At 37.6% G+C, this 13,745-nt stretch overlaps 1 protein-coding gene across 1 annotated transcript in view; it reads right to left on the bottom strand.

Annotated features, from left to right (window-relative positions):
- The window catches only part of DISC1 (DISC1 scaffold protein), a 205,931-nt gene that overhangs the window by 113,683 nt on the left and 78,503 nt on the right, over positions 1-13,745 (bottom strand). Inside the window, 2 exon segments of the mRNA XM_049831349.1 lie at positions 2,251-2,353; positions 6,937-6,991. Of these exon segments, the coding sequence (XP_049687306.1) occupies positions 2,251-2,353; positions 6,937-6,991 (158 nt within the window).

Raw genomic sequence — 13,745 nt, forward strand, 5'->3', positions numbered from 1 at the left:
GATTCTCCCAACTTCTAACAATTTAATATATCCAAGATGTTCACTAACATTCTGTTAGCTGCCTGACAGTTCAGAGGATATGTACATACAGTATCTTGCTTAAATCTTAACCAGTGTTTAAAAGGTCAAGACCTAGTTCTTAACTATGCCTTATTTAAGAGGTGTCATTCATTTATGCCTAACACAGGAATATACAGAAACTGAATAATTCAGCCTTCTCTATACTAGCCACTGCTCACTGGTTTTGCCTCGTTAAGAAAAAAAAAAAAAAGCAGCTATTTTTATCTCTTTCTTCCTCTTTCCTCTTCTGCATTTACCAAATCCTTTCTTCCTGACTTGCTTCTCTGGTAGCTGCAATTCATTCTGCATCCCTGCTTTTCCAATTTTATTACTTCATGCTATAAGACTAAAATATTTCCTTTTTTTTCAGAGGGTTTTTTTTTTTTTTTTACTTTCAGGTCTTCAGAGTGCTAATTTTTTTGATTCCTATATTTTCGCTGTATCCTCTGCATACTACTCTGCATTTAACATAAACAAGTGCCATCACATCAACTAAATGTATGCATATCTTATAATGAGGTAAAGAAATTACAGTATCTACTGTCACCAAATTACCTTTCATCCTTGATTTTCAACCAGTTCCCTCCAGAATTTTGCCTTAGTAACAACTTAGGATTGTATCATTCACAGTCATTAAAATTCCCTGAAGTAAGAGTTTTTCAGAGTAAGCATAAAAAAAGAAATAGTGCTTCTTGTTACTACTAAGAAATAGCACCAATACTTCTTAAAAAGCATAGAAAGGCAATCATAGTCACAATACTGTGAAAACAGTTTACAGGAACATCAGCATTAAATTGTCTTTTGAATTCATTCCTGAAACAAGCAACCTCTTAAGAGCTAACAAGTATAAAATATTGTTATGAATGTTTTGGAAATCATCCTCAAGTTGTCATTTACTCTTTCAAACAGTCAGACTGAGATACATCTTTCCTGGCCAACTGCTTCCTGCTAGCAGCATGAAGCAGTTGCACGTCCAGTTTATGGGCTATTTTGTTCAAGAAAGTCATAAAATGACTGGGGAAAACTTTGACCCCGTTTCTGAAAGCAAGAAAATTACCTGCATTCAAACAGCCCATGGGCAGAGAAGAGTGATTGCTCAGCTTACCTCTTGCAGGTAGACACAGAGAAATAGAGAGGGTTTCCATTTCAAAAAGATGTTATAGAAGCAATGAAATTGAGCATGCTCAGCACCAACACAAGATCTGGTCCTTAATTTCCTTTAGGATTTTGCTCAAGGCTGACACTACCCACTTCTGGCAAACAAACCATGTGACACTGCACAAGGTTTCATTTTAAAACAATTTGTGTGTGCCGGTACTAGATTCTTGTATCTAATTGACAAGGTAAATCACCAACAGATAGCCACAACATGTCGCCTTGACACATATTAAAAACCCTCTAGCCTTCCCTTACACAGTGTAACACTGGAAAACTCCTCATACCCAAGTCTACATTCCGTCCTATTCAGCTTCCTCTCTGAGGCAGGTGTCTAGCAAAGAGACATCTACTTACACGTCAGCAAACAATTTGCTGAATTAGAAAGCCCACCTCTTCAAACTTAAGAGACAGAACTGTGCTTTGCCTTTTTTCCTGAGTGAACAGTGCAGTAATCCCAAGTAAGTGGCACATAAAGCTGTTATGTATCAGACTCTGTAATCACATTCCAATGTTTTACTGGTTGTAAATAACATGCACGAGTGCTCCAAGGACCAAATTGCTCTTTTGCTGCCAACATTAGTTGTTTAATGATCTGAACAGCAGAAGCTGCCAATTATTGTATTCCATTTTAAAGTGTCATTTAAAGCCACACTTGTAATTATTATACCTTTGCTGTAAATTTATGCTCTTAGCTACAGAGCTCTAGGCATATAACTTGTAAGGTCCAGGAACAGCTATTGATAATTATTTTTCAATTTCACCTATGGAAAAATATCATGTTCTTTGCAAGTTTACATACTGCCTACCACACAGCATCCACTTCACCAGTAGTTCCCAGCCGTAGAAAGGGGCCTGAAGTACCATACACAGGGCATGACACAGCCTGGTTCTGCCAGACTTGCCATGACTTCAAGAGATCTAGACAAGTGCACATCAATGACTTCTCCTAAGAAGTCGCAGCTATGAAAAGGTCAACAAGTGCTCTAACACACCACTCACCAATGTTAGTCCTTCCCATCACTTAAAACTCACCTGAAACAGCTAGCATTTTGGCTTCAAGTAGAGCTGGTAGTTGAGTCTCAATATCGCTCACTTTCCTCCTCAAAGTACTGCAGAGTTTCTGACTCGTACAAACCTAGATTGAGGCAGACAGCCATGATATACATTTCATTCATGTAAAAGCATACAGCAATTTAAATGGGGCTTCAAAGGTTCTTGGTTTACAGACATGACATAACATCCTACAGCAAGGTGAAGAGGCTTAATAAAAAGTGATGTCTTTACAGAAACACCCAATGTGAATCAAAATTTCCAGGCTTTGCTGCACATTCTACTATAAAAATAGGGACTGGTATTGGTATTAGCATTAGCTACCTGCATGAAAGAGGACAAGTTTCACTACTAGATACTGAGGCTGCACATAGGTCATCTTATGAATTCTGTACAATTTCAGCATTAACAGTGATGCCTGGAGTGGAACGTAAATAAGCCAATAAGTTTGGAGTTGAAGATGTCATAACACAGTATGTACAGCAATTTTTATACCAAATATACTGTGCCGCAAATCATAACTAAAAAAAAAGCAAAGCAGCCATCATTCATTCCCTGCACAGATAACAAATGAGGCTATACCAGCTCAGTACTGCACTTTGTTTCACAATCAGAAGACACAGCTGACTGGGGTTCAGGTTTCCGACTTTTCCTCTCTCTCTGTTTTTATCTTTTTAACTGGAAGTTCCTTCAGCAATGAACCAGGACTAGTATTAAAAACAAGGAGAGAGACAGGAAAAAAAAGAAAGTTCAATTGTTTCTGTATTTAAGGGTATATTACCACCTCAGAAGGACCTTATGCAGCGTACACAATTCATACAATTCCCACATATTCAAAAATATTGGTTCTTACTCCATATCGCATCATTTGTGAAGAAAAGCAAAATGAACAAACAGAAATATCCCTCGTTGAGCTAAGGCAAGTGTCTTGTTCTGAAGGCAGACACCAAACACTTGCTTAAAATTGCAATTGACACTTGAGAAAACATTACATTCATTGGAATCAAGGATAAAGCAATAGTCAAGAGAGGCACAGGCCAGTCGTGAAGAGATGAGATGTGAAATGAAATTTCCAGAGGAGTTTCCCTGCCCTCCTTGACTTCCACTCCCCCCCCCCCGCCCCCCCAAAAAAAAACCAAGTGTATATACCATGCTTATTAACAGAAGCACAGCTATCACTTCACTTTTTAAAAGCAAAAGACTTAGAGCTCTAACAACTTATCTGTTTGTACAGTTAAAGTATAATAATTCAGATATGACACTAACTGTAAATCCTTTTAAATGGATAATAGCATCTTGCTTTAGCTGAGAGCATCTGTTAACCATAAATGGGTCATATTTTTTCTTGAGTCAAAAGAACTATCCTCCAAGCAGTAACTGTTACTATCTAAAGACTTCAGAGTCTTCCTTTTAATTTAAAAACACATATATCTCATCACTTCTGCACCTATTATATTTTTTCAATTCCCAGATATTTCACTTTGTTTCAATACCCCCTTCTAAGTGACTTGCCTACTAATTCACTTAAAATGTTTTAAAAAACCCAAACCTGTCAGAGGTGAATAAACGTGCCCAAAGAACCCAAAGGCCATTTCTGTCTCACATCTCCAAAGTAAATCTGAAAGTTTTTAATGACTTCTTTCTAAGCAGCACTCTCTCTTTAGGGGTACTGAATGGCTCAGTGAATTGCAATTAGATGGGGAATCTTTCAGCTCCAGGAAAACTGCACGAATATATCCCATGCTGGTAGTAACTTAAAGTCATTACCAGCAGACAGCTGTTTGGCAATTATGCAAAATAAGCTGGGAGGTTTAATCAGTTTCTAGTGAACACTGTCCACTTTGTAAGCACTACTATCAGAACGAAGCTCGCTGGCAGTCTTTATTAATGGACCAAATGCAGGGACCAGAGGCCGAAAGGCAGTTTCTCTAACTCACAAAGACGATTATTCTGGAACGTACTGGTAAGTACATTACCAAGCTTCTGCTTGTATCTATGTCACATGTATTCTATAGATAAATGAACAACATTAATCTTCAGAGCTATCATATGGCATAGCGCGACAGAACCAAATGAGCAACTGGGAGAGGCAAAATAATATAACATCCTCTAAACTAATAGCACTGCTTCTACATTACATCAGTTCTACCCTGCAAGCTCCAATTCTTTTCATTTTTCCTAATTATTTTATCTTAACAACAGCTACCATTACTCATTACAGTAGCTTATTCAGCCACTGAGGAAAGGTTATTTCTTAGCTGACAAAGATTATGAACATTCACAAAGCCTGCATCCTTCTTTGCTCCTGGGGAACATGCCATCCTCCCCTAACCAGTCTGATGGCAAGCACCTGTGGCCCCAGCAATGCCCTTTCCCTATTTGCAGGGACCAGCTCTGCTGCAGCCCACAGACCAAGGAGTCTAAAAAAAAAAAAAAAAAAAAAAAAAAAAAAAAACCACAACCAAAAAACCACCTCCCTCTCAGTTTCAGCAAAGTTCTTTACAGCCAAATATTACTGTATCTATTTAAAAATCCTCTTCAGTGGTTTGTGGGGGTTTTTAAAGCAGACTTTCAAAAAATATAAAATGACTCTTGCTTAGGAATATACCTTACAAATCTGTGTTCAGACACATAAACACTACTCAAAAAAGCAGTCTATCTGAAACCAGTAGGATGCTGGTTAGCAAAGAGTGGAATCAAGATGAAAAGCAGCAAAACATCAAAAACAAATTTGCCCATTGTCATCCTCTTCCATCTTGTCAGCGTATGATGTTAATCTAAAGCAGCAGAAACAGGCACAAGGACACTGACTAAAACACTGAAATTTACTCTTCCTCCAACCATCTAAAAAAAAAAAAAGTTTTGAGTAAGCTTCACATTTCTTTACAGCAGCACCTTGGAAAGGATAGAGAAATTCTCTTTACACTGCCTAAAGAAAAGGACAGCGCATCTGGATCTCCCATACAGCACAATCTTGCCATTAGCAAAAGCAGATATTAATTTCTGAAGGAAGGTGGTGGATAAGGGAGATTGTTCCCTTCATTAAGGGGCTAATCTTAGCTTTTGCAGCCTCAGCTGAAAACAACACAGATGAGACAGAAAAGGCCATATAAATACTAGAGGCACAGGGGGAAAGAAAAGACCTTTGACAAAGTAGTGTTTTCCCCATAATGAAAAGGTTTAAAAGACCAGCTCTATTCAGTTTGAGGAGAAAATAATAGGATGAGTCGATCTGAATAAATAAAATAATAAATGATTTGGAGGAGTCTCATTACGTGCTTCTTATTTATCTTCTCTAATAAATAAAAGCCATCACATATAAACAGAATGAAATTAAAATAATATTTTATCTATTGAATTTTTAAAGAAATAAACAGACTGTGGATTTCTACCTCACAGACTTCTCAATTGTTACCCAATGTTTCTGCTCTTATTGAAAAATTCTCTAGATAATATGGTTATAAAATGAAACTTCAGAAGGCACAGATTTTCAGGGGAGAACGCAAAAATCTGTAACTTACATTTTTGGCTTGCAGATAGCTTGAAACAACACATCACTCTGAGGTACCGAATGTCTCATTCACTTTAGTAGCTGAGCTGTAGGTCAGTTACAATCTTTTCCTTGATACTTTATTCATAATCATTTAAAAAATACAGGGGGCAGCATCATGTTATAATGGTCTATACTAATTTTTCCCAAGATGTGTGCATAAGCAAGCAAGGAATAGATTAGAATGAGATCAAAAATAAAGCAGGGGGGAAGGAGGAAGGGGTATTGAGATGCAGTCTTTAAATGGTCTTTTTAACAGTGCATGCTAAAACTGTTGGTCAAGATAACTAGGAAGAATAGATTACAAAGGATAAAGTTTTCACTAATTTTGCTGAGTGATATTAGAGAAAGAACATGAAAAAATAAACTTATTTCAGAGTAAAAATTCATTACTGATCAAAACCCAGAAATATTTTCCACTCCCTGTTCTATATAAACCTATATGAATTGGCTGCAATAAGTGGACCTTTTCTTCTAGAGCAAAGATTCTCTGTGGCTCAGTGAGCCATTCTGAAATAAAAAGAAAACTTTAGTATTCTCTTTCTTGGAAGGAGGCCATAAGAAATTATAAAATTAAAGGAAAAGTATTAACATCTCTGGTTAGAAACAAAAGATATGCTAAATATGCCACATCACTTCTCTTTGCATTTTTCAAGGGGGATAAGAATTAGATTGCTAGTTTATCATTAGTGAAAGGACAGAGAAAAGAAGTACTTCGTTTATGCCCTTCCTTCACACCAACAAAACCAGTCAGCTAGGAAAGTAAGAGGCTCTATATTAAGAGTGGAAACATTCATCTGTGACCAGAGTTCACTTTCATCTCAGGAAGCTAGAGTCTTCCTAAATGGAGACCAGGAGAAGACTTATCACTAGTAAACATAAACCAAGAAACAATAGATTACTCCATCTGCTTCCTTAAGCATAATCTCTGTGGCCTGTCCAAATGTAAGTTAGGGGGGGTTTTTTTGGAGTGTATGGTTAAAAAATATTTACATGCAAAATCTGTTCTGAAGAAACACCACAAAACCAACATCCTAAAATACAGACAATTTATTAAGATGCAAGCTATTACTGCTTCTCTAAATATTCTCAAGAACTGAAAACTGACGTGTACTTACTTTGGCAGTAGTTTCTTTAATGGACATGCTGAATGATTGTTCTTTTTCCTGAAGGCTAGAAGGGATTAAAATAAAATAAAATAAAGTTGACCTTCTCTGCTTATCACGGTCTGCTACACAAGACACATTTTCATATGGAAGCACATAGGCTTTAAAATGACTCATACTAACACAAAAGAGCCCAAACCACGATAAAAATCTGTATATTTGGTTTCAGTGTCGCTAGTGACTAACCAACATTTTTTCCACCCAATTTCTACCCACTTAATCCAGTTTGTTTGCAAAACAGTTCGTATGCTAGCTTTACAGTTCTTAATTAATGAGTTTACACACATTTTACTTACCATCTGAAACACAATTATGATTATTTGTGTAACCATATTATCTTAGAAGTTCCCAGCAGCATCCAGGACTGGTGCTTTGCTAGGCTACCATCCAAACACCTAACACAAAGGCATTTCTGACACAAAGAGTTTGCAGTTAACTATCCTCTTACAACCCAGTTTCCAACTCTGCCAGGAAAAGCTCACCTGCAGTCTCTTGTTCTCATGGTAATTTTATATGAAATATCACTATTCAGTTTGTTTAGTTTAATAAAAACCTACAAAATATTTGTACCAAATTGATTCAACAGTGGGTTGAGATTGAGGCATTGTCCATGCTTACATGAACAAATTCAAGGTTTCCTTCCATGTATAAAACCAGGTAGGGTTACTACTTTGATATTACTGAACATAACATAAACCTGTGCCTTTGGTGCTTGTAAATAAATTCACAAGTTACATTTTTAACATAAAGTTCAAAAATCCAAGTCAAATCAAACATTAGGAGTTCACACAGAGATTATTTTTGCAACTTTAATACTTCCCTCCCTCCTACTTAGCAGGCATACACTTCTATACAGTGTTCAACTACTTTATCACACGCTATTTTCTTTTCCGTCAGACACCTCAATTCAGTGTACGTGACAGTCAGCACTCCCCACAAGCAGCATTTCAATTCTTCCTTTTAGCTGCGTTATAAAAATTGTACTTCTTTCATGACCTACTGCTAATATTCTTCCCAAATAAAGAGCTATTAATTTATTTTTGAGCTTTTCTTTAGCATTCAGCACTGAAGCATCCAAACATTTTAGAAACATCACTGGATTTATTTCAATGATAATCTCACACGGTAAGGCAGCATTGTATTCATTTTACAGGTGGCAGAAACACAAGTCACTGTTTTTCAGAAAGCATGTTAAGACTGAGTGCCCATTTCGACACACACACAGTCCCTGCTGCCTACCTCTACGCATTTCAGTTTTCTTTTGAGAACTTGCTCCTTCTTATTTTCGAAGCACAGCACTTCCTGAGTTCTGTTTCAAAAGTCCACATTTACGTAAATCCGACCCCAAAGCACAGGACAAAATTGGACTTGCACTCAGTTACTGACCACCTACAGAAAGGCTGGCTGGACCATCTCGCCCAGCTGCACACAGGAGTGAGACAGTCTCAGAGGCAGAATTCAGCTGTCCAGCGTATCATTTAATCGTGTTAATGGGACAACTATTTGCATAGCTTTCCCTAACGCCCTGCTTCAGGGAGCGCACACCTTTTCAATCTACAGCCCAGCAAAGCCAGTCACCTCATTACCACCACATGACACAGGGGTCCCTCCAGCTCCAGATGAGGCAGTCCTCTCAGAAATAGCTCATGACAGTGTAAGTCAACACCTCTGTAAGGCAACAAACAGAAATGCAGCTGGCTAGCTACGTAGAAGTGGTTTAACAACATTTACCACATAGCAGTCTCCAATTTCTCCCTTTTCTACAGTGATATATGGGCAAAACACAAAATATCACACATGTAATGATGCCATTATCAGCTCTCTGTCTGCCTGTGGGCATACCAGAGGGAATGAACTATTTAGTCATTTCTTTTCTCAGGCTTTGGATCTCCCAGTGACTTTCAGCATCTCCCACAATCAGCATCCGAGCTGGTCAGGTTATGTAAAAAGGAGCTGGGCTTTGTGTACAGATGTCAACAGGGAGCAGCAAGGCTGCGGTGTGTAATTGAATGAATAATGGGTGACTGACCCAATTGTTCTGAAACTGCCTTATAAAATTCAACTCTTAAGACCCAGGCCATAATAAAAATGTAAAGTGCAGTTATAGCCAGAAGAACAACAGTATAAAGATGGCACCTCTATTTAACAAATCTGTTCCGTGTGCCTTTCCTCTTATCTGTTTACTTTCCTCGCAGAAAGCCCCCCCAGGTTCATGTTTCACTCCTCTGCAGAACTCACACAGCTAACAGAGATCAATTTTTAATTTCTTTTTAAACCATACATGCAAACCAGCATTACAAACTAAGACCGAATTGTAGACTCCGTATTGCTAACAAGGATGCAGAAGCCCATGTGGACTTTCAGGTCCAGGTGCTGAGTGGGAAAAAAACACCCTCTCTTTATACCCAGATTTCTTTTTTCATGACTATCTATCAAGTCACTGAAAAATAAATAAGGAATCACACACTGCCATTTCAATGACAGCAGAACTATAGTTTTAAGAGAATCTTATATTAATCTGACACATATCAATAAAGAATATCATTAGTAAATCATCATTTTGACTCAAGCTAGTGATAGCCGCATTAACCACAGACTTGAATCTAAAGAATCCTTTTGTTACAGTTGCAGCATTCCTGCAGACTCTTACAAGTGTATTTGTATTATTTATGGTATGAATTTCACAGTAGTACCCTGTTTTGAATCCTTGTTAGCCTTCAGAGGGATACCATAGGAATCCCTTATCCCTTTTAGAGATTAGCCCATCATACAATTCACATGCAGCAATCAAAACCATGTACAAACCAGCCATAGTTACCGACTACGAACAGCTTTGAACTAAGTTTATTCCTGGGTTGTTTTCTTCTACCACAAAACACCGTCACAAGCTTTCCAATTAACTGACAAGCTAATGACCCGCAAGAGAAACCAGGCAGTCAATACCGATTCATTCTACTAACAAAGGGCTTTAACAGCCATGATCTGTTACATGTGACTTGAACCAGAAAGAGTATTTTCTTTTACCACCATCCCTGGAGCATCATATTTCATTTTAAGAGGGGTATTCTGTCTGCTTAAAAGTTGCTTTACTTATTACTACCAGGAAAAATGACTTTTAAAAGACCTCCTTGGAATAACACTGAATTCTTACCTGGGAAGACGTCCATAGTTTTGACTCATTGCTATTCTTCTCTGGCAGAACAGCTAATCAAGAATTTGACTGCTTGTCCTCACAGTCTCTGCAATCTATTATAGGGACCATTTAGAAGTTACTTCTCAAATTCAGTATAAGCTAACTCCATCACAGAGAAAGCAAAGTTCTTGACCCAGCTGATGGAAGAACTAGAATAAGACAGGAATTCAATTAACTCAAATTTAACTGACTGAATGCAGGAAAAGAAAGGTTTTGAACACTTGAAGAACTGACAGCAATCTATACATCATGTGTAATTTCTTCATTCACACAGATGGCCACGTAGGCCTATCATTTAAATAGCTTGCAATGGATTTACACACATTAGATTCCATAACAAGGAAATAAGAAAAGGAATGTAGACTTGCTACATCCTAGGGCCTCATTGTGTACTAGAACAGGAAAGCAGGAGCTGAGGATTTACCCTGTCTGCATGATGAACAAAGTAATACTTTGGCAAAACATGGACTTCAGCTGGAGAACTGCAGGAGGATGTGGGAATGCCGCGGAAATGCCGCATATTCAGTAGCTGAGGCTGACTTGGCATGTCGTAACAGACTAAGGGAAAAATTTTAAGATCCAAATACTTCAAGCAATCCAGTGCCTTTTAAATATCTCATTTTAGTGACTTTAAAGAAAAACAGATACTGAGTATGTTGAATTGTAATAACACAGTTGGAACCTGCCGAGACGACGATGTTCATAATCGGGAATGGTGTGCTGGCAAAATAAAGAAAGCCAATTTAACACAATAGGGGACAGAAGGAAGACTGGGAATCGAGTGGTCTGCTTCACACATTCCTCACTCTATCCCAGGCTTCCCACATGACCACAGAGGACATTAAATGTCATGATATAAACAGATAATGTTTAAAAAGCCTTTTAAAGAATATTCTGAGAAGTTACAATTTACACGCAGGAATTACAGATACTATGGAAGTAGCTTTGTTCAGAGGAAGACTGACTAGCACAATACTGGGAAGAATGGCTTTCTACTAAAGGAAGGCATGTTTCTGAATGTCTTTCCTTCCACTTTGCTAGTATACTTCCCTTTGCATACCAGGCTATTGTGTATTTGTTTTGCTTCCTAAGAAAAAATTCTAAGAATGAGAATGGGCAAAAGGCAAGTCAGGCTGTTCTCTACATTCAAGATATATAAATATACATACCGCTTAAACAGAAACAGTTCCTGTATTAATGACAATATATATATACACTGACAAAAAAAATGTAGTCAGAATGCAGTTTCTGTAACCGCACAATAGAACATACTGCACACATGGTACCAGTTTAAAATAAATAAATCAATCCTGTACTGGAAATTCTTATTTTCATAAAGAAACTAAACAGCCATGTCTGATCTCTGCCTGAAGAGACCGAAAGAGAAAAGGATGCCCTTTAACAGCAAATATTCTTCCTTACATTACTGTTACCAAAAAGACCGGTCTAGATCCTGTTATTTCACTCCCTATTGCCACACCACAATACAGCACTTAAGCAAAAAGCACTTTCATTTCTTTAAAACTAAGCACAAGTCAGAACAATTTAAAATTACCCATATTTGAATTTCTAATTCAAGAGCAACGGCAGAGAAGCCTACACTCAGATTATATGCATATGAGAAAGCACAATGGGCTGAACCCTCAACTCACATGAATATGTATTCCCTCCTAGATAAAATGATTATTAAAGAGTATTTTCTTGACTATCAGCAAATTTAAACAGTTCACACTATGTCTGAATTTGGCCCAGAGTAATGAGAGTGCCTGCAAAGGATAACCTCATTCTAATGGTCACAGCCTGCAGAGAACATGACTTTTCCAACTTTAAGTCTTCTAACACGATTCCTTCTCTGATTCTGAAGTCCCAAGAAGCTGTACCCCCTTAGAAGATGAAAATATATAAACCAAGCCCTACACTTGTAATCTTGCTTTTAACAGCAAACAGAAGCTGACCTTCCAAAAAAGCCTTTGTCCAGTCCTTTGCAAAAGAAATCACAAGTGCTACTCAGGGAACATTCAGTGGAAACATCTGCTACAGTCTACATCAAGGCAAAAAAACAACAAAAAAAATCCACCAAAAATCTTAAGTCTAGGGACTTGACTGGGCCTTTAAAAAAGAAATCCACAATACAAAATCAAATCAAACAATCAATAACTTTCTTGTACCTTTACAGTTCCCTTGATGTGCATATCCCAAAAATCTTTGAAGACAAATCAGAAAAAAAGCACTTTTGAACAAAACTATACTCAACAAGAGGCAACTTTAAGCTATATATGTACAACTAGGTCTAAAAGAAAAAATATGAAAACATACCTGTACCCAAAGTTTTCTTGAGTAAAATCAACAGATTAATTATTACAGATACCATGTGCAGTTTTTTACCAGGACAAGACCTACAAGTGCATTGCTTGTCCTACACTTCTGCTCAATTAAGAGCACTCAGAGCTAGATTGCATTAAATGCACTAAGGTGAAACAGCACCTTGTTTTCTTTTTGAACTCTCCACCATAAAGTCTGATTCTACCTAATCAAGGAAGACACTGGAAAACAAGATTTTCATTCTGTGTGATCTGTTCATAAGGCTGGCTGGGCTACATATCTGGGTATTACCACATCAGGAAAGCAATTTTTCAGTCAAGCACATAAGTTCCTTTTCATCTTCGTGCAATGATCCATGGGATTTTAAACAATGAGATTTTCCACAGTAGCATAACTCCATGTTGGGAAGCAAAATCATCCTTTAAACGTAAGTCAGGGTTTTCCAAACAAACTCTGATTTTTCCTTAGATAATGCAGCCCACAGAAAAATGAAAGACAACAGAGCTGATTAAACAATGATAAAAACCACAAAATTTCTGCTGAATTGATGTGGTGAAAATCCAATTTCTCTATCTAAACCTATCAGTACTCTTGAGGCATGGACTTTGACAGTAAATAGAAGGAGAAAAAAGTTGTGTTTGATTCATACTGAAAATGAAATTTGTGTCACATGCAAGGACTAGTCACCTGAATTAGAAGTAAAATGCAGTGTCACCTTGGAAAGCTTCTAACGTCAAAAATTAATCGAAGACAAAAATTAATCAAGAGATGTACTTTAAGGTACAGGAGCATTGGACCTTCTGCACATTTTAATCTACAGAGTTCTCCAAGGAACATGTATGAGAACCCAAAATTATGCACCTAGCTCTGAACCACAAGAGAGCTGATTTTGCTCCAGCAATTTGCTCTTCTTCTAGCTATCATCTGCAGAGCAGTATTTCTTCATTGTTGCTTTACGTCAAGAATTGCTTCAATACATGTGCTCCTCCAGTCAGAATTTATCAAGAGACAGAACTGGAAATTATACTTTCCCAGTATCTCAGCTTACCAATAAGGTTTCCTATTGACTCATGGGTTGCTGGGTGACTGCACTTTTCTTTGTCAGCTCTCAAAGAGTTAAGCCTATACAAAGTGGACTATAACAACACTTCATCCTGCCCAGAAGCTCTTACACAGCTCACAAGAACTCTAAACTGAGATTACCCTTATTTGCTACAGTGCTGCCAGACACTAGCACCAATTATGG

Source organism: Accipiter gentilis, chromosome 28 (genome assembly GCF_929443795.1).
Source record: "Accipiter gentilis chromosome 28, bAccGen1.1, whole genome shotgun sequence".
NCBI classification, from domain to species: Eukaryota; Metazoa; Chordata; class Aves; order Accipitriformes; family Accipitridae; genus Astur; species Astur gentilis.